This window comes from Eulemur rufifrons, chromosome 17 (assembly GCF_041146395.1).
Source record: "Eulemur rufifrons isolate Redbay chromosome 17, OSU_ERuf_1, whole genome shotgun sequence".
In the NCBI taxonomy this organism is placed as follows: Eukaryota; Metazoa; Chordata; class Mammalia; order Primates; family Lemuridae; genus Eulemur; species Eulemur rufifrons.
The window spans coordinates 65,698,942-65,720,645 of record NC_090999.1 but is presented as its reverse complement, the minus strand read 5'-3'; the positions used below and the strand labels follow the sequence as shown (position 1 = coordinate 65,720,645).

General features: G+C 40.0%; 1 protein-coding gene across 1 annotated transcript in view; it reads right to left on the bottom strand.

Annotated features, from left to right (window-relative positions):
- Positions 1-6,264: 6,264 nt before the first annotated feature.
- The window catches only part of RHOBTB3 (Rho related BTB domain containing 3), a 56,497-nt gene continuing 41,057 nt past the window's right edge, over positions 6,265-21,704 (bottom strand). Inside the window, exons 9-12 of the mRNA XM_069492839.1 lie at positions 21,380-21,553; positions 18,997-19,163; positions 14,360-14,456; positions 6,265-9,085 (exon numbers count right to left, since the gene is read on the bottom strand). Coding sequence (XP_069348940.1) covers positions 8,970-9,085; positions 14,360-14,456; positions 18,997-19,163; positions 21,380-21,553 — 554 coding nt within the window. The 3' untranslated portion in view covers positions 6,265-8,969. The remainder of the gene's footprint in view (positions 9,086-14,359; positions 14,457-18,996; positions 19,164-21,379; positions 21,554-21,704) is intronic.

The following is a 21,704-nucleotide window of genomic DNA, read 5'->3' as shown; positions in this document are numbered from 1 at the left end:
GAGGGTGGCACCTCACCCTGCCTCTGATGTTGTTGTCCCCTGGGCCCTAGGCAGAAATGGGGCACCTGGGCCATAACATCAACACTGTTGACTTGGAGACCAGCGACTCTGCAGTGTTCTCCATTAAGTGTGTTCTGGTACATTCAACAGACATTCCCGAAGCAACTATTATGTTTCAGAGATAGTACTAGAAGAAATACAAAAACAAAGTAAGACACAAGCAACAAGTATGTCCAGACTGACACCCGCTAGCAGCTTAGGACACCCTGATGGTCAGTAATACTGAGGTCCTATACTACTACGGTCCCCAACTTCCGGGCTGCAAATTGGTATCGGCCCACGGAACGAGGTGAGTGGTGGGTGGGTGCTCGCAGCTTCAACTGTATTTACAGCCACTCCCCATCACTCGCATCATTGCCTGAGCTGTACCTCCTGTCAGATCAATCACTGTCTCCTACCACCCTCAGATAGAACCATCCAGTTACAGGAAAACTAGCTCAGGGCTCCCACTGATTCTGCCTTATGGTGAGCTGTATAATTTTAAAATTATATATTATAATGTAATAATAATAGAAATAAAGTGCACAATGTAATGTGCTTGAATCATCGCCAAACCATCCTCCCTCCCCTCACCCTGGTCCATGGAAAAATTGTCTTCCATGAAACTGGTCCCTGGTGCCAAAAAGTTGGGGACTGCTGCTATACAAGATCAGCCTTCCTTACCATACTCATTAAAAATGGTGAGGGTTATGAAAGAGGTTTTGTTGGTGCTGGTGGTGGTGGTGGTGATGTGCAGCTTAGAAAAATGCTCAGGCAATACTTGATAGCACCTATTGACTTATTTATTTATTTTTATTTTAGAATATTCTGGGGGTACAAACGTTTTGGTTACATAAATTGCCCTTGTACCGTTTGAGTCAAAGACGTAAGTGTGCTTTGACTCAGAGAGCATGCATTGCACCCATTGGGTATGAATTTACCCATCCTTTCCTCGTCCTCCCACCTACTTGATTTCCAGTGAATGTTATTTCCATATGTGCACAGGAGTGTTGAATGATGAGTTCCAATTTAATGTTGAGTCATGTGGTGTTTGTTTTTCCATTCTTGTGATACTTCACTTAGAAGAATGGGCTCCAGTTCCATCCAGGTGTGTTAGTTCACCATTTTTTATGGCCGAGTAGTACTCCATGGTATACATATACCACATGATATTAATTCACTTATGTATTGATGGGCACTTAGGTTGTTTCCACATCTTTGCAATTGTGAATTGTGCTGCTATAAACATTTGAGTGCAGATGTCTTTTTTATAGAATGTCTTTTTTTCCTTCGGGTAAACACCCAGTAGTGGGGTTGCTGGATCAAATGGTTTCTACTTTTAGTTCTTTGAGGTATCTCCACACCACTTTCCACAGAGATTGTACTAGTTTGCAGTCCCACCAGAAGTGTATGAGTGTTCCTATCTCTCCACATTCATGCCAACATTTGTTGTTTGGGGACTTTTTGATAAAAGCCATTCTCACTGGGGATAACTGATATCTCATTGTTGTTTTAACTTGCATTTCCCTGATGATTAGAGACCTAATGAACAGTTTTTCATGTATTTGTTGGTCACTGGCAAAAGACATGAACAGAAACTTTTCAAAAGAAGACAGGCCGTTGACTTATTCAAATGATCATCTTTACAGATGAGTTCTTGCCTAGGAAGTTGTCTTAACTTTTGTTTCCTGTCTAGTCAAAAAAAGCATTTTAGCCTCACCTGGGCATTGCAGCCTTGTGCAATCAGCTTTCTGACGTATGACCAGGATTTCTGGAGGCTGGCCTCTTGGGAAGTCTGGTATGTAGTCACTGTAAACCAGAATGTCCTTATTGCCTCCGAGGCAATTCATTCCTCAGAGGAAGTCACTGTAAATTTAGAAAACCAACCCTACTCCTCTTCCAGCCAATGGGACATAAGCCCCAAGAACAATGAACGGAGTGTTCATTGACCCAGGCAAAATGGGGAGAGAATTAAACAAGAGATTTCTAGGAAAATAAAAATTGTCCATACAAATTTTAATTTTATGAAAATTGAAACTCATTTTGATAGCCTTAAACATAATGTAAATAAAGACAAAAGCAGGATACTTCCAACTGGGAGGAGGAAGGAAAAAGCTCTCGGAAGTTCCCTGGGAAGTTCCAGGCCAGCCTGTGTGAGGGGCAGTGGTTACTTAGTAACTTCCTGGCATCTGTGATTAAAAATACTGGTTTAACCAAATTTGAAATTGCAAGGCCCTTTGGCTTAAAAAATTATTTATGATTGCACTCCAATATTTCTTCTGATTCATACAGGGCAGCTGAATATTTTTTTAAAAAAATCAGAAGATAACAAAAAGGTAGATAACTCAGGGGAAAAAAGTATATTCTGAGATAGTAGCAAATTCTATCATTGTAAACAAAAATATCGAGGGACTCAAATTTCCTGTTTATACACCTTTAAAAATGCACAAGGATCCTAGCACTTAGGAAGGCAGGGGTGGGAGGATCACGTGAGGCCAGGAGTTTGAGACGAGCCTGGGCAACATAGCAAGACCCTGTCTCTACAAAAAAATAGAAAAATTAGCCAGGTGTGGTGGCATGTGTCTGTAGCCCCAGCTACTCGGGAGGCTGAGGCAGGAGGATCACTTGAGGCCAGGAGTTCAGGGCTGCAGTGAGCTATGATCACACCACTATAATGGGTAGTAGAATGAGATCCTGTCTCCAACAAACAAAAAAGTTAAAAAAAAAATAAATGCACATGGGACTGTTTCTAAGTCCTTTCAGAATTTCACTTTACATTCATTCAGTGGGAATTCATGGCCCCATGTCATCGATTGGGCAAAAGGGTCAGGACACGGCACTCGGTGTGAGCCCAGAGAAGCCCTTGAGCAGGAGGGGAGATGGGAAGGCCAACAAAAATGTGAGAGGAGGACAGCAGGCGGCTCAGTGTGTGATCTGAGCATATCCGAGTCCAGTCCCACCTCCCGTGCACCCCTAACAAAGGGAAATCACTGGGGAGTCTTTGCGTGGCTGCTTTACTGCCCAGGCCTCAGGCAAAGTCTGGTCTTTTGGTCAAACGTTTGTGAAGCAGAACCAGAAAAATGGGGGTGAGTGGTGGAACTAGAGAGACTACCAAGCAGACAGGGCAGAAGCTGGAGTTAGAGGTCAAGGGTCAGTCTGGAGGTGGGGGGCAGGGGAAGAAGCCCCTGTGGACTGGCCCTGCTGGGGGCCGGGTGCTGCCAGGGCTTCAGACCAGAGAGGACTGGGATTGTTTCATAGGTTCCCCCCAGACTGACTGAGGCCCAGCACCCTGAGTTTCAGGGAGCCCTGCAGGTGATTCTGATGACGGCTGCAGTTTGGGAACACCTGGTTTAACGAATGCTGTGTTTAAGGTATGGAGACACCACCCAGCAGTTCTCGAAACTGAGCAGACTGGGCTCCGAAACAAATTATTACACCTGTAGCGGCTTAAAACAACAGATTAATTCTCTTAAGGTTCTGGAGGTCAGAAGTTCAAAATCAGTCCTCCTGGGCAAAGTCCAGGTCTCGACAGGGCAGGTTCTACGGGAGAATCCACTCCCCTTCGTTTCCAGCTTCGCCAGGCTGTCTCCGGGCCGTGGCTCGGCCCCTCCCGCCTTCAACGGCAGCATCTTCACTTCTCGCCATCACACTGCCTCCTCCTCCTCCAACCCTTCCTCTGCGGCCTCCCTCCCGTAGGGCCCTCGTGGTTACGGTGCACCCACTCGGGATACCCTGCTGTCTCGAGATCCTTAATGACATCAGCAAAATCCCTTCTGCCATGAAAAGAAACGTCCTCACAGGTTCTAGGGATTACAATGTGGATGTCTTCAGGGAGGCCATCACTCTCTCTCCTATGGGGAGGAAGGTGAGAATATGCACATTCATTTGCTTGTATCCACATAAACACTGTTACAATGATCAAGAAATAAACGTGATTACCTGTGGTGGACGTGGGACACGGAGGGAAGGAATGGGAGCAAGGATTTCCTTCCCAAAGTTTACTTTTTACATTATTTTGAGCTTTGAGCCAGGCACATCTTACCTATCACACAATGTTAACCCTAAAAAAAAAAAAAAAAAAAAAAGAGAATGAGACCCCTTTTAGTTATTTCTGGCTGTTGAACTGTTCTGCTTGAACATGACATGTCAGAGACTAGGCCACTGGGAAATTTGGAGTCCTAGAGGTTACAAGTATTAAGAGCAAAAGCATCTTAGTGGTGATGCAGGTTCAGCAGGGGGAGAAACAGAGTCTTGCCTGAGTCTGAACCAAACAAGACAGGCACTAAGTCACAGAGGGACTAAGGTCGACCTTTAAGGAAAAGTCAATGTATCGGTTTTCTTTAGTTTGGTTTTGAGTTAAAGTTCTAAAGATCTTCCCAATCTAAGTGCCCAGCAAAGGAAGAGGAGCTGAGATCCCATTCCTTTCTGCTTAATTTAAAAAGAAAAAGTAATATATTGTGTTCACTAGATTGCATTGTATTTTCTTAAATGGAAGAAAGAGTTCAGAGCTCTTTGCTCTGAACATGTGAGAGAACATCAGACACTCTCAAACTAATGCTGATCATCAGCTCGTTGTTGAACATTTAACTGTAACAGAACAGGACAACTAAGACTTTGAGGTTTAGGCTGCCTCAGGACACGGAAATCACGTGCATGCAGTTGAAGGAGGCTTTGCACACAACCCAGCACCGTGTGTAGCACCGGGGGCACCACCCCCTTCTTTAGGCCCAACAAGAACTCCTCTGTCCCCTCATCCTGTCTTCCTGCCTCATCTCCAGTGGAGACTCCCAGGCAAAAGGGTCTGCCAGGGTCATTTTGTTTATGTTCTGCCTCCCCTCAATGGCCCATCACTTATCCATTCTTTATGTTCATCGACTCCTCAGGCCACCCTGATCACAGGTCCCACGTGCCAGCTGACTCTGGCTACTTCTGACGTAGGGCAAACCATTCCCAGTGTGAGCATGCTTTTCATCTTCATTTGCAGGTTTGCGATTATTGTTGCAGCTTGGGCAATCTGGCCTTTTCATTGCCATTTCTTACACATGTTTTGCCAGGCTCTATAGCTTGAAGGAGGGTTGGGAAGGGCATCACGAAGATAAATCAAAACATGGTCTCTGGCCTCAAGCAATAGTCAAGTAAAGATGATCAATATGCAAATACCGAGAAATACCTTAATGCCATAACAAAAGCATGAATAAAGACCTGTGGAGAGACACATGCAGAAACAATTAATTCTTCCTGAGTCACAGAAAGCAAACAAGAAATGATGTTTAAGTCAGGCTTTCTAGGAGATATGGGAGCTTGCAAATTAGACAGGGAATGGCAACCCAACCCAAGCCACAGGAAGAGTATGAGGAAGGCAAGTGCACAGTCTGAATGGACATCCAGTGTGTCAAGAGGGGGCATCTTTCCTGCCAGGAGGAGGAGAGCCCAGGCAGGAAAGACAGGGCTGGGTTACGAAAGGCCTTGGTGGTAATGCAGACTGTGGAGGTTCTTCTATAGGCAATAGGGGTCTTCTAGGAAGGTGTGTGCCCAGATTAAATTTGTGTTAGGAACATAATTCCAAGGAACTGTGGAGCCCTTTGTGAGTTTAGTAGACTTGCTGACAATTTGGGAAGGTTCAGGGGAGGGGCCACATGATACAGTGCACAACCTATGCTCAAGTTAAGGCTGCCTGGTCTCCCTACCCTGCCTATCTCAGCCCCACAAGTTCCAAATTCCTATCCCTCTACTATGCAGGGCAGCTTCTCCACTTCCCAAGTCTTGGCCCCAGCCAGCACTCAAGCCTGCAGGGGACTCACTTCTACGTTAAAGAATCACCAAAGCACTTCTTTGAATAAAGGCAGTTATCTCTCTAGGAGAAATTCTGGTGCCAGCTGTTAAAGGTAATATACATTTCTTTATCTCATCACACACATGAATCATCTATAAAGATCAGCAACATTCTAAATATTTTACACATAATGGAAACTATCTGTGAAACAGAATTGTGCTTGAGAAATGCAATGCAGTATTCCCAAAGTCATTTTAGCATTTCAACATCCAGGGTAAAATAACTACAGGACGCATCATTAAACTTGTTTTAAAAAAGGTTTATTTGTTACAAAATGTTAAATACTAAAGCTAAAAACATATAAATTCAGGTCAGGCTATATTAAAATACACACATAACCTTCTTTGCAAAATTATTAAAGGTTGAATTAAACAGATACTTTAAATAAAATAAAGTACTCTTTGAAGACATTTTTGTCTAATTAACTATATCAGTGTAGCGTAGTTTTCAAAATTACAGTTGAAAAGTTTAGCTGTCTTGGAAGTCAAATTCATCCAATTCTTCAGTCTTCTGTTACTACCCGATATGAAACCACTATGCAGGCTTGGATAGGATTAATTTCAGTTATGTTACTGAATGTTCTATATGACAAACCTAGTCCACTTTGATATGAACATGGAGTCGTCAGAAGTGTACAAAAGGTTAAATAGGGTGAAAACCTGGCCCAGAAAGAAAAGGGCTTAGTTCTACCATACAGTATCTTCTCTAATTAAAATGATTGGTAAATATATTGAAGCAGAGATCAGCACAAAGCATACACCCATCTAGAAATAATCTTTCAATTAAAAAAAAAAGAACAAACCTCAAAACCAGCACTCATTTCTCCAAGATAGTTTATAAGTATTTTAAAATTTCTTATTATTTTAAATTGAGTTAATTTAAAGGTATTCAAGAGTCAGTCTATATCCAAATGGATTTTAACACTAATTTGATTACTGTTCTAGCTCTGGAAAGCTATGACATCTGGGTGTTTGAGTTACTCATACAGATGGTAAAGAACTTTCACAATAAAAACTACATGCTCTACGCCAACTGAACACAAGCTTCCCATTCCTATTCCCATTCCCTTCAAACATCCTAAAAGAACTATCTATAGTCTAGTTAAGCATTAAATAGTATTTTCAAGAAAATATTTTGCTTTGCGAGTTATATTTTTCAATTTTCTAGATCAAGTTACTGATTTAGAAATTTCAATGCTGAATTCATATGGGGTGAGAATATGCTTAAGAACAAAAGGCTATTACTGCATCTTAAAACTTAAATGTAAATGAATTTCTAGAGATTTACTATAGTATCTATTCTTTACAATGCTAATCCTTGTCAAATGGTTGCCAATAGTTGATTAAGTGCTTAAAATACAAAAAAAAAAAAAAGAACCCATACAATGCATTCCAGTAATCTTCATTGACACAGTCCAATTAAAATCAGGTTTCTTTGAATATATCTATAGGGATGTTAACTATTTCACTCTGACAGTGTTGGTATACATACAAGGGCTGTTTGGGATCCTAATACTATGATATAAAACTGATCAAACCTTTGAAAAGTTGGAAAACTAAAAACTATGTGAATCCTAAAGTCACTGGAAATTAAAAGGAAAATATATATATATTCCAATACTGAATTAGAGATGAAAACGACGCTAACGATAAACAGTAATCTGTTTTTCCATCTCTAGGCTTGTGAGCTTCTGCTGTAATGATTTCTGTATACACGTGATACAAGAGAAACTCCAATTCTGTCCTCTATCCCGGTCCATTCTCTCTACATGTAGTAAGTCTTTGATTTAAATCCTTTCTTTTAACTTACTGGGTCATCTTGAGGACAAGATTCATGCTACTCCTCATCAAACCATCTTGAGGTCCTTGAAAACAATTCAAACAATTTAAGCCACTGGTATTCTAATGTTAGTAAACACTCTTAACAAAAAGTCTCAAGCCTTCCATAGCAAATTCTCTAGAGGACATCTTTTCCTATGAGTATCTTTATAAATGTGTATTAAATTCAGGCTGGCCAGTCACTCTTACCACTCTCCTGCTCTTACAGAACGATCAAGAAAGTATTTGTTCATCTGTGACAGAGCCAGATTGTGAGTGTTTTAAAGCATTTCCTCCCTTGCTAGCCGCTAGCCCAGGTGGCAGTGGCGGCCCTGGGTGGCTCAGACCTCCCCAGAGGTGGGGATCTCCATATACGCTCTTCCCTCCACCCTTTATATTCTACGGTGAGCCTCCTTCTCTTCCCTTGGTACCAGTGCCTCTTTCTGCTTTCAGAGAGAAAGCTGTTTGAGCAAGAAAATGTAATATATTTCCTGCCAGGAAATATACACGATTTGGGAGGCCTAGTGCAAAGAGAAACAGGGACCCTTCTTCAAACATCCTTAAGAATTTCAAGACAGTGATAGCAGAGCCCTGAATCAAGTGCAGGGCCTTTCTAAGTGTGGGGCCCTGTGGGCCTACCCAAGTTACATGCTGAGAAAGTCCACCCTGTTTAGGTTTCCTGCCTCATCAGAATCCCAGAAAGAGACAAGGTGGCTCAGTTGGGTTGTCCAGATAAAAAACAGGACTTTTTTCATAATGATTCAAACATTGTCACAATTGGGAACCAAGTGACAGTTCACTTTCAAAACCCCAGGTAAGTTTCTATTCCTAAAATCTCATGTTGGACTGATTACTCACTATAGAAACAGTTATACAGGGACTTTAAATGTCCCTTATTTTAACAGAGCAATTAATCAGACGTGATGAAATTTCTGTATTAATCCTACATGATTTTTTTAAAATTTAAGCATCTTAACTGGGAAGGGTCTTGATATCACTAAAGTAACGGAATATCTTAAAGGGAAAATGTAGCTGTACAACAGCTTTATATTCTAGGGTGAAGCCTTAGTTTTAGTCTATGATATATTTTGTTCCCTTTTAAGACCACAATAGTAGTTTTTTCAAAGAGAACTAATGAACATATTAAGCTGTATGGTAATTTTTTGTTTTTTGTTTTTTCAGAGCCCATATTGGTTTTGGTCATAACAATTTTACTGGAACCCAGAGGTATCCCATTCTTCATCATAATAAAAAAATGTCATGTATATAAAAGCTCCAGGTTACATTACTAAGCAACGACATTTCCGGGAGTGAATATACTTCCTGTATTCTGCAAGCTGCTTCAAGTACATATTCGACGGCCATCTGTGCTTTTCAACAAAACTGCGTTCTTCCACTAAAATTTTAAGAAAAACAATGTTACTTGAATATATTTTATTTTGGATCCAGTTAAGATATTAATTACTGATTTCCCATTTAATAGATGAGATCCAAGCTCTGCCATATACCCCCTACCCTTCCCTCAAGCCTTCCAAAATCACTTAATAACATTTAACATCTTGGTTAAATCAATCATCAGGATTCAAGTTATTATATGATACACAATTATATACATCTTGTCCACTGCTTCATCAAGTAGTATTTATTTTCCTTTTCTTTTTCAATAAAACTTTTGTTTTTCCTGGAGATAAGTGACTCATTTTCTCCACTTAGTTCGTTTTCTTTGTAGCTAACTCAATTTTCCAAACTCGTTAAAGTCCTCTCAATTCTATTTCCCATCCAGCCAGCCAGTCATCAGACAATCTATCCATTCCTGCTGTTGCTGAGGCTGCCGCCCAGGGGCCTGCACCCTCATCAGCGCTCGCCAGACCTGCTTCCTGCCTTAGTACTGGATCTCTCCATTCCTGAACTCTAGGTCCTTCATTTTGTTTATTCTCTAGTTTTGGCAAAGTACAACCTTTATTAGCTTCCTGAAAAAGGGGCATCTAAGAAGTATAATATTTTTGAGACTTTTTTTTTTTTTTTGGTAGAGATGGGTTCTTGCCATGTTGCCCAGGCTGGTCTCAAACTCCTGCCCTGTGTGTGATGAAATGTCTTTAGTCTGTCCTCACACATGATTGATAATTTGGTTTGGTATATAATTCTAAGATGAAAACTCTCCGCTGGATGTTAAAGACAGTAACCCACTGCTTTCCATAATAGTTCCCAAAGTTGTTAAGAACTCCACTGTCATTCAGATTCATAGTTCTTGGTAGGTGATCTGTGTTTTTTTTTAAATCCTGGAAACTTTTAGATTTTTCTGTTTATACTCAGTGTTCTTACATGTACCACTGATGTACACTGTACATTCACTACACAGAGCACTTAGCAAATCCTTCCAATCTGATGACTCGGGTCCTTTAGCACTGGGATAACTTTTGTATTATTTCTTCGATAATTTCTTCCCTATTGTTCTTTCTTTTTCTGTATGAACTTCTATTAGTCAGATCCTGCACCTCCTAGATTGAGGCTCCAATTATTTTTATTTATTGATTGATTGATTGAGACAGGGTCTCGCTCTGTCTCCCTCACTAGAGTACAGTGGAGTCAGCATCACTCATGGCAACCAATTTCAAACTCCTGGGGCTCAAGCTATTCTCTCTGCCTCAGCCTCCGGAGTAGCTAGGACTATAGATGCACCCCACCATGCCTAGCTAATTTTTTTTTTTTTTCGTAGAGATGGGTTCTTGCTGTGTTGTTCAGGCTGGTCTCGAATTCCTGGCCTCAAACAATTCTCCCACCTCAGCCTCCCAAAGTGCTATCTATGATTACAGACATGAGCCACCATGCCCAGCTCAATTATTTTTAAAAATCTCTCCTATGTTTTTATCTTTTTGTCCTACTTTCTAGAAGATTTTCTTACCTTTACCTTTTAAATCTTATTTAGTTTTTTTAACTATCATATTTTTAATTTCCAAGAACTTTTTCTCCTTTTATTGTTTTTAATTGTAGTAAAATACACATAACATAAAATTTACCATCGTAACCGATGTTAAATGTACAGTTCAATAGTGTTAAGCACATTCGCACTGTTACAGAACTAATCTCCGGAACTCTTTACAACTTGCAAGACTCCACCCATCACAGCTCCCTACTTCCCCAGGCCCTGGCAAGCGTCGTTCTACTTTGGTCTCTGTGAATATTATTTCTTTTTAACAATGTTCTAGTCCTTTGTAGAACATTATTAAAATCTCTTACTCTTTGAGGATATTAATTTCAGGGTTTTTTTTTTTTTTGTAGGTTTTCTTCTATTCCTGTGTCTCTCTATTCCTCTAAGTTCCTTCTCGTCTATTTTTATTTATTTTGTTTCACTTTTGTTACCTATCTTTCACATCAGAGACTGCTTCAAATATCTGTTGATCCTCAGTGATCTCTCTCTCATTTAAGAGAGAGATGCTGGAAAGCTCTCTGGAAACCTTTGGGGCATGCAAGGCTTGCTGACTGGTGGGAGACACCACAGTGTGACTGAGCACGAAATGCTGGAGTCACTGAGAGATCCCCAACGATGGCACCTGTACATTTTTTCTCTGAGGACAGAGAAGCGTGCTCCACTCATGCCCAGCGTACGGGAGGCAAGGTGGCAAGTCCCTAACTGCCAGCATTGCAGAACCTGGATCCGGAAGGGAGGCTGCCGCTCCCCTGAGCAGCCTGTGTGCTTTCACACGCCCCCAGGTGTCAGTCCAGCTCCTCACCCTGATCTCAGTTTACCTACAGTTCACGGTTCTGTAACGTTTTTCGTTTAATTTCTCCAGAAATAAACCTCCCATCTCCTATGAAGATGCAGAAGCAGCTGCCTGCCTGGGTGGAGTGGGGTGTGGCAGAAGCTTCTTAATTAACATTCAACTGATTCTACCGCTTTCAGCCCCACGCCCCATTCTGGTTTCTGAAACACCAGGTGCCAGGGATTTCTAAGGCTCTTTGGGATTTTGCTGGGTGAATCAGCTTGTTTTTCGTCAGTATCGGCTTCTGTAGGCACTTAGGTTTCCCTCTGCTGAGTCAGTTTCCACCTCTCCATCTGCTGTTTAACCTCATCTATTTTACTTTTGGATTAACAAGGTCTTGATCCAGGCTGCAGGACCTGGATACAAAGAAACAAACTAGCTGCTCAGGGAGATTAGTTCTAGGTTTCAAAGGTGACATGAGACTACTCCCTCAGTTAAGATAAAAAACCAGAGAATAGTCATTACAGATGAGCTCTGGCAGCCAGCAAAGACAGAAACAAATGAAGAAAAACTCGTAATATTTAATATATAATATAATACTGAGCTAAACTGAACTGTGAGACTAATGAATCCATAAATGCCATGAGTAACACATTCCTGTGCATTGCTGTTTGTTTTCAAGAGAACAGTATATAAAAATCTAACACTTGATGAGCTATTTAACTGGATTCTGATGTATCTGTGCCTGTTACTGGCACGAGATCTTCAGTCTCGTTTTCTAATTTCTAAATACCTCCAGGAATGAAAAATTCTCAGTCAAGAGAAAACAATTCTCAGAATTCCAGTAATAATTTGGTAACGTCTGAAACTGAAAATCAGCAATGCCACAAGGAGGCTGTAAAGTAACTGTGACAAGAACCTTTCCCAACTTCAAGTGACCAGGTGAAGTGAGCCAGGTATGAGGAAATGGAGAAGAGAGGTGACTGTGACCCTCTGAGGAGGACTTGCTCCTTCAGTGGGGAGACAGTACCCAGCTCCAGGTTGTTGTCATCTGAGAAGATGGGCCCAGAGCAGCCAGATCTTCCAGCTTTTCAAAAGAAGCCATAAATTTGGAGTTTTAAAATTCCAACTCACTCTCTCTCTCTCTCTATATATATATTTTTTTAATATGTGTGGTCCAAATAAAATCCCTTGGCAGGCTACATTTAACCAATGTAACTGCTGATTTAGACAATTAAATTCCCCCTTATCCAAAAGAGGCTTTTTTTTTTTTTGGTCTGCTCAAGAGGATGACACATCACAGCAGGCTCCTGGCCAAAGACAGGCGCTGTAGAGTGACAGCTCTCAGGATTCCCTTTTAGTTCCCATCAAAGGAACAGAAGACAATCAGGGACACAGCCTCAGCCCCTCAGCTTGCCACCTCACATGACACCCTGGGGCCCTGTTTCCACCATGCCAGGTGGCCATAACATACTTGATAGGCAATTGGATAAGTAATAAAACATAATCAAAATTAATAACTGAAAGGATTTATACAGCACATTTCTCCCTAGGCTGTAACAGTACTCCACATATACCATACATCTACACAAGATTGGAAGTGGAAAAGAATCTTACTCTTTTATAAATAAAGGTGACCGGAGGCATAATGAAGGTGATTCTAAGGCCAAAATGCAGTGTACTTTATTTTTAATTGGCTTCTTAAAGAATAACTATATAAGAATGTCACTTCTCATTGACAGCAAGTAGAAGTATGCCTTATCTTTAGGAACAGACTTTGGTTTTTCCTGCACAAAGTAGATGGTTAAGAAACACTTGTTTTGTTTAGATGTGATCATGTGTCTCTACTATATTAATAGTTGAGTTCTATGTAAGGAGGATGAAGTTTGTTGACCTGCTGAATACATCTGCCAAAAACCGCGTGTTCCTTGCTTTCCTTAACTGCATGAGTAGATGAATGAAACCAAGAGATTTTGACATCTTTTATCAGCAGAATCTTTTTTACAAAGTAAAATTTTATGTAGAACTCTCAAGATACAAAAGACAGCACAGCAGAACTACTCTGATAGAAGGCAGGAGGGAAGAGACTGAGAGCTGTACATTTTAGCTTCTCTTCCCTCACCCTGATTCCCTCCCTCTCCCTCTCTTCACTCTCTCCCTACTTTCTGCCCCCTACCCTAGAAGACCTTCAGGCATCTCTAGGGAGATTTCTTTGTCCAGAGTTTGACTACTTGACTGGGTAATCTTTCATTTCCTTTTCTATTTTTCTTTGAGTCTGTGCTCGGTAATAACATGAGTGAACCATTGTACCTAAACTGACTGCCTACTCTGACAACTACTATATTTTCATTTTTCCCCCTCTTAGGCAGTACTAAGAAGCTTCCCCTTTGATTGGTTTTAATCTTTGTAATTTACCTTGCAAATCACATCACATACACTCTCTGTTCAGTAAGTTACATAACACTCTTTGATAAATAATTGTTATTCAAAAGTAACATGACAGATGCCTATATAGATATACTTAATAAATATAGATATCCAGAACAATAAAATTATACATTATATAGTTAACAACAGTTAAATTCCTTTATAAAAAAATTTTAAATCCACACTGTTCAAATTTTGCTTCTGACTTAGGTAGCTAAAAGTAAGCTCTTGTTTATCACAACCAAATGCCACCTAAGGACACACTTCACCACCTTATCTATTTCAGGAAAAAAATGCATTTAAAAATGGATGGGAGCTATAAAATAGTCATTAGAAAACTTCTTGTGTAACATAAGTCAAGCTGCTTATGTAACACAGGTGACTATAATTAAGTGTCCTCAATTACCACATTGGATAATTTAAAAGAAACATATTACATTGACTATTCTTATTTTGGTAAAACTAGTATTTCTACAAATTATGTCTCAGACCTAAAAGCAAATAACAAAGTCCTCTTTTCAAAACAGAAATTGACGATCTACCTGAAAGATCCTGAAATTCAGGCTTTTGACTGAAGATGAGGTAGTTAGTGGCAATGAAATGAAGTAGCCAGGTTGAAAGGCAATCAGAGTGGTGAAACTGCAAGAAAAATGATAAATGAAACAATACTGCACATAATGACCATCAGTATGATGAGTACATCAAGAGGATGGTCTGGGAGAAATCACGGAGAGCCCACACCCATGTCGAATGTGTCTATTTACGATGCAGCCTTCAGTCTGCTGTGATAGCAGAAAGGAAGAGGAAGCATTATTAACAAGTACCAAAAATACACCATTCAGTGAAGAAACCAAATCCACAGGGAATAACAAGCGAACGCTGCCGGAGTGGCCAAACATCTTTACGCAGATGCAGGGCTGCCTCTGTGGTCAACAGACTGTTTGAGATTCTTGAAGATTTACTTGAAGCCTTTAATCTAAGTCATGGACTCCACTGACCACACTTGTATCTGTGTAGCAGATTATGGTGAGCAGTATCTAAACAAGTTCGCCTGAGGAGCAAACCAGAAATTATTTTGAGGAGGAAACATCATTGGCCTAAGGGTGTGGGTTTCGATGTGTAAATATTTCTAAGAGAAAATTATGTCCAAATAGTTGCTTTTAACAGGTGGTAGGTACTGTTACACTGAGCAGGATTTCCAGCTCAAACCTCCTCATTCTGAATTCCAACAGCGGCTAGGGGAGGGGAGACTCAAAGTCACCTGGCCACTGGCATCACCTTGGTGCCAAGCAGTGACAGTCACTGACCCATCCAACTGCCAGTTCAGAAGACAGTAACTTGCTGCCAGGCAACTTTGGTACGTAAGTATAGCTCTTTTAAAATTATTACTATGGTGGTACAATATGCATAATAAAATTTACCATTTTAACCATCTTTAAATGTACAGTTCAGTGGCATTAAGGATATTCACATGATTGTGCAGCCCACATCACTATCCATTTCCACATCTTTTCTATCACCCCAGACTGAAACCCTGTACCCATTAAACAATAACTCCTGCTTTCTTCCCACCCCAAGGCCCTGGTAACCACTATTCTACTTTCTGTCTCTATAAATTTGACTATCCTAGGTACTTCAGTAACTGAAATTGTATAATATTTGTCCGTTTATGTCTGGCTTATTTTACTTAGCATAATGTCTTCCAAGTTCATCCACGTTGTAGCACACATCAAAATTTCATTCCTCTTTAGGGCTGAATAATATTCTCCTGTATGCATATGCCGCATTTTGTTTATCCATTCATCTGCTGATGGACACTTAGGTTGCTTCCACCTTTTGGCTAAGGTGGACACTCAAAAATATTAAATAAGCAATGAGTAATGCTAAATTGAAAAGAGACCTGTAATCTCAGATCTTAAGGAAATAACCCAAGGATTTGTTCTTTAAAAAAGCTATATAGTGTGAGAGTATTTTAACACATAAATTCACAAGTCCCTCTCATTTTCATTATGTAAAATTGGAAGTTTTGAATTAGAAGGGACTTTATAGTTCATCTAATCCCACGTCACATTTTAACAGTCTTCTAGCAGATTAATGTGAGTGATCTCAAAAACCTTCAGCTATTTTAAGCTATCTTTAGCTAAACAGCTATTTTAAGAAGCCACCACTATTAATAGATGATTAACCCAGAGCTGATAACATCCCACTAGAAGGTCAGGACATTGCCTAAGAGCTGAGACTTTGGAAGAGAAGGGATATCTTAGAAATGAATAGCTGTCTACAAAAACATTCTTAAAATGCAGAATTTTATTTTTGACCAAGAGTTAAGATATCATAATTGTGAGCTCTTGGCAAGAGATGGAATACATCTCACTATAAAGACTAGGTTTATATGAAAGCGTATGTTCTGACCTAAGAAAATAGGTTTAAACTAAAATAAGCAACAGACTAAAAAAGAAAGGCACTTAAAAAACCATAAACCAAATGCTACTATAGATGAAGAATGTGGAGAAAAGACCCAGCAACTCTCAGAAATAAAGTTGTAGCCTCAGGTAGCCAAATATTAACATATAGCTTATAAGTAACAAAATGAATTTAATGGTTTTTGTTTTTTCTTTTAGAGATAGGGTCTTGCTTTGTCACTCAGGCTACAGCGCAGTGGCTCAATCACAGCTCACTATAACTTCAAACTCCTGGCCTCAAGCAATCCTCCACCTTGGCCTCCCAAAGTGCTGGGACTAGAGGTGTGAGCCACCATGTCTGTCCAATTTAAATTTTTAATATGAGAATAAATGCGACTTCATAGGAATCACCAAAGCTTGAACAGATAGGGTTTCAACACGAGTAGAGATAAGGAATGTCTACCTCAGTCTGAAGAAATTGATCTGATTAAGGGAAACAAGCTTCTGTATTTTAAGATTTCACTTTAATGGAAATACAGGAACCCTGGTAGAGAAGTGAGAGAAGTCAGGGGAAAGTGGATGCAGAGGTGAGAAGATACCAAAACTACTCATCTCTGTAAGAAGGTATGCATGCATGCTGCTTCCCTGATACACAGCACAAAACTGGCAGGGATGACAAGACAGTGATTAGAAATTTTCATTATTCAGAGAGCTACTGGGAGTCTAATTCTGCTAAAAGACAATTTCACCTCCTAAACGTCAGAGAAATGGCGAGGGAAAAGTTAACCAAATTCTGACGGAGAGGATGAACTGGCGAGTGAAGTAAAACCTCAAAGTAGGAACTTCAAAGAGAACTTGTGAAGAACATTATGTATTATCTGAGATTCATAATTGCCAAGTTAGGGACCACTGAGAATAGAATAAAGGAAAATTGGTAAATTTAGGCTTAATCTGAGCAAATAAAAAAGTCTTCAGAAACAAAAATTAAAATTCAAAATGAACTGGTATCTTAGATTTTTACTTAATTCAGGAGGAAAAATAAGGATAATCACAAAGTCAGAAACCAGAGGATCAGGGAAAACAAGTCAAGAAGAATTTGTGACAATGCAATCATAAATAACGCTGAAGAGGAACCAAGTGTGTGCGCGGTGTGGGAAGGCACCTAAAGAAACCAATGTGACCACACAGAAGTTCTCTAATTCATAAACTATTTAAAACGATACTAAAAGATAGGGCAAAAGAAGCTTGTGTCCATTTTTTTAAAGTATGACAGACTTGTTAGAATAGTATGAAAATGATACATCAAAAATGCCAAAAAGAATGAAAAACAATTTTTAAACTAAATTTAGAGGGGAGCTATTTATTTATCCTAAGCTTAATATAAATATATTACAAAGACAGATCAGGGTTACTTCATTTTTAAATTTGTTTTTATCCCTAATATTAAACACGTATGATCGTAAGACTTGATTATGAGAGAACTCAAGTCCAAAATAGTTAAGGAGCTAGTAAGAGAAGACCTAGAATGCTTTAAATATATTCCCTTCTATGCCCAGGAATGTGAGTGTTGATTAACGGATTCATCTCAGCCTGGAGACAAGCTTTTAGCTGCCACAGAGCTCTGGCCTTTGCTACGTCATGTGGCTCCACTGTAGCAACGTGGATGCAGACAAAGTTGTCATGCCTTTTTAACCTGGGGTGTCAAAGATGACAGGGATAGACAGTATGTTGTATGCCACACAATATTTTAAGAAGTCCTGACAGTTTGTAGTGATGGATCAAATATATTCCTGTGATAAAGGCCTGGGGGGCTCAGCTGACTGCAAGTTCTGTACACATCAACTGTGTGCCACGGCCGCCATTGTCTCAGGCAACAGACAGAATGGCAGAACAAATGCCCCACCTGAACAAGCCTTCTGCTTCTAGGAATAAAAGAGAGTGGCAATGAGGAGATGTTAGATTTCTGACTGGGACTACCTCTGGGGGTTTGGGAAGTCGATTTCAACACAGCAGTCCTATTTTATTTACAGACCTAGCCCAGACTCATAATCTCAGGTCTCTGTAACTACAGTTTCTCACAGTTAATTTAATTGTGGAACCCCTCCTGTTCCCTAGAATGAGCAGCAGTACAATTCTTAAAAACAAAAAGGCCTTGAACTTAGAAGAGGGTCTGAAGAAGTGTGGTATATACTGCAGTGATTCTTACCCTAGAACGTTTTTTCTAACTAGATTCCTAACACAGTGAGACATACCAACAAAAGGCATTGGCAAGGGTTAATGAAGTTCACCAGTGTCTCCTACATACAACTGGAACTTCAAAACATGTTCATGAAATGAATGAAAAAAAATGAAGAAATAAATGAGTTTAGCTTAACCATTTCTATCAGTATATATGGACCAATCTTGTAATTTTCCTTTTAGGAACCCTAAGATGTGATCTTTTGGGGAAATCCAATGGATATTCTATTTTCTATAATGCTTATGGGACACAGGATAGCACCACTCTCAAATGACTCTGCTAGGAGCCACTCGTAAGTTGAAAAAAACTCCATCTCCATTAACTTTACCTCCTTCTGAAGGGACTGCACAAAAACCCTAATGCTTCAAAATTACCGAGCCACAGAAACTGTTGTGAAGGTACTGTAGCTTCATTTAGCCAAACTTCCAAACTAAGATGAGTAATATATCTTAAAATCAACAGAAATTTTAAAATAGTATCATTTTAATAATATTTTATAAAAAAAAAATCAGACAACCAGACACAGAGGGCCAATTACCTTGGCCTTCTTGAGCAGGTCAACTATATCAAGGTTCATGGACGCCAGCTCCCTGCTCGGCATGCTCTGTAGCTGGGTGATGATGAACAGCTCACAGATGTGCTGCAGCCTGGACACTTGGTACATCTCAGCACAGATCAGGAGACACATGGCCTGGAAAATGCCAGCTGATGAGAGAAGGGAAATAAGAGAAAATGGACAATAAAACCATTTCTTTAAATGACCTAAAAAAAAACACACCCACACGACAAAAACCAAAAACACACGCCGACTGTAACCTCCGGTGTAGAAGAGAATGCCTAGGAAAAGCCTCAGGGAGTCCACATGCTACATTAGATTCTGCCACATTTTTAAAAGCATCCTTTTAAGGCTCCATACTCAGAAGTGGATCTAGTCTTTTTATTTTTTTAATTCTCCAGAGAAGGTGATGTCATAATTGCCCTTAACTATCAATTCCAGGACTGTCAGGTAAATCTTTCATTAGCTAAACTAAATCCTTGCAATTTTTCTTTCTTGGCTTTAGTCTCCAGGTTGTTTTTATTGTGGTAAAATAAAGATAATAAAATTTGCCATTTTAACCATTTTTAAGTATACAGCTCAGTGGCACGAAGTACATTCATATTGCTATGCAACCATCACCACCATCTCTTTCTAGAACTTTTTTCATTTTCCCAAACTGAAACTCAGTACCCATCAAATAATAACTCCCCATTGCCCCCTTTCCCCCAGCCCCTGGCAACCACCCAGTTTGGTTTTCTAAAAAATACTTCCCTACAAGTCTGATTTTTCATGTAATTCTCTTTCTTAACTCTCCTTAAATTTCTTACAATCTTCTGTGGCTGTGGAACCAAGAACACTGTGTATGGTAAATATTTAACATCATGAATAGATTACCTTTCTTTCTGCGATCTTCCCAATGCATATATGCCAGTATCTGGCTTAACTTTTTGATTATTGATTTTGACTCATTTTCCCCCACAATTTTACCACTTTTCAAAGTACTTTGTCTCATATAGTTATTACTGCTTTCCTGAGCAAATTTTTCTAATTAGCAAGATAAAACTTAAAACTAGCAGCTTCAATTATACTAGTGAGAGGATTAAAAAGCCAAATTTTCTGATTATTTCAAATCTGGTCAAATTTTTGATATAATATGCAAATTTGCCAATAATGAAATAATACACAATAACCCTCATTTCCAGTAAGAACCAGTGCTTTCATTTTTATCAGGCAAAGATGACAAGCCAGTCTTTAACACTGACAGAAACAACTGTTAACTGGCTCCAAAATACTCTACAGCTTGCTGCAAGACCAGAATTAGTTCAATTTAAAAAAGGAACTTTCTTTTTTGGAACTTCTAAACTCTTTCAATAGAGGGCTTATGACTTGTTTAAAACTTATTTCAATAACAAACACAAGAAATCTTCCCAGTCTAAAATTAAAGCAGTGACTCTGAAGAGAGGTATGGTCTGAAATGTGTGTTTGCTTTTTATATTTGCCAGGGTGCTTGGCTAGGTTCTCTCATCAAGGTCTCAGGCTCCTGGACTAAGCTACCTGGGGCTTCCCTAGTTGTGTTTGTGGTGGGAGCCATCTGGTGGCCAACGGGTGAAGACTAATCAAAGAGGGCTTCCACACTAGCACAGCCCAAAGCTCCAGGCCTGTTAAAAGGACTTTGCTATTTCTCCAAGGTGCCTCCAGCTGGGGGAAACCTGCAAGATCCACTCCAACTAGGAGCTGCCATAGATGGTTGGTTCCTGGGCAAAGACAGTCCTTGGTCAGTGAATTTGGAAATAAATCCTACCGTCCACTGGACATTCTAAACATCTTAGGAAAAGTTTTCAGAAAAGTCAGCTTTAGGAGAGTTTGACTTTAGGAGAAGTTAAAAGGAGGCCTTTAAAAATCCCACATTCTCTGGATGAGAAAAAAGACCAAAAGCTCTCAGAATATTGAAAGTCCTTAAAAGTGCCTCAATCAGAGAAGTCAGAGTCATAGAAGCAGTTGCCGAATCCTCTTCTTCTTGTGGAAGATACAGTGCTCCAAGGAGTCTGTGATCCAATCTCCAGAATTAAAGTAGACACTGGACCACAAAACACCTCCATTTCTAGGGTTCCTACAGTGACCCTATGCTGTTGGTGCTGACTGGGACATGTGGACTCATGCCAGAGTCCGACAGCCCATAGAGACACTCCATTACTGCTTTTCTACTTGAACTGACTGAAAATCCATTGTTGTCCCAACATCACCTCCAACCACTTAGCACATTCCATGATTTCAACTCCAACCAATCTTAAATGGAAACAGATTTCACAGAAAGCAACTTATCAAAATGGGTGACAAGAAAAGAAAGAACTGTGAGTTATGATATAGCATTTATACCGCTCACCTGGGCAACAAGAGTCTGTGTATAGGTATTCTAAAAATGACAGGAAAGTCTCTTTGGAAACACCATAAACTGGAATCAGGACACTTTTTGCTTCCATGTAATTCCCATTGAACATGGCTGCCATCACTTCGCAACGGGCCACCAGGATGGCCCTGTGGGCTGGCACCGTCGTACCTGAGAGGGTCAAAAGGGAAACAAAGACAAGTAAGATAAACTTGCAGAGTTATTATTCGAGCAATTTTCCTTCTAATCAGGTATTGCATTAGGCACAGCTAGGCTGATATGCATAAACCAAATTTCGGGGTGATAACCACCATTAATCCAG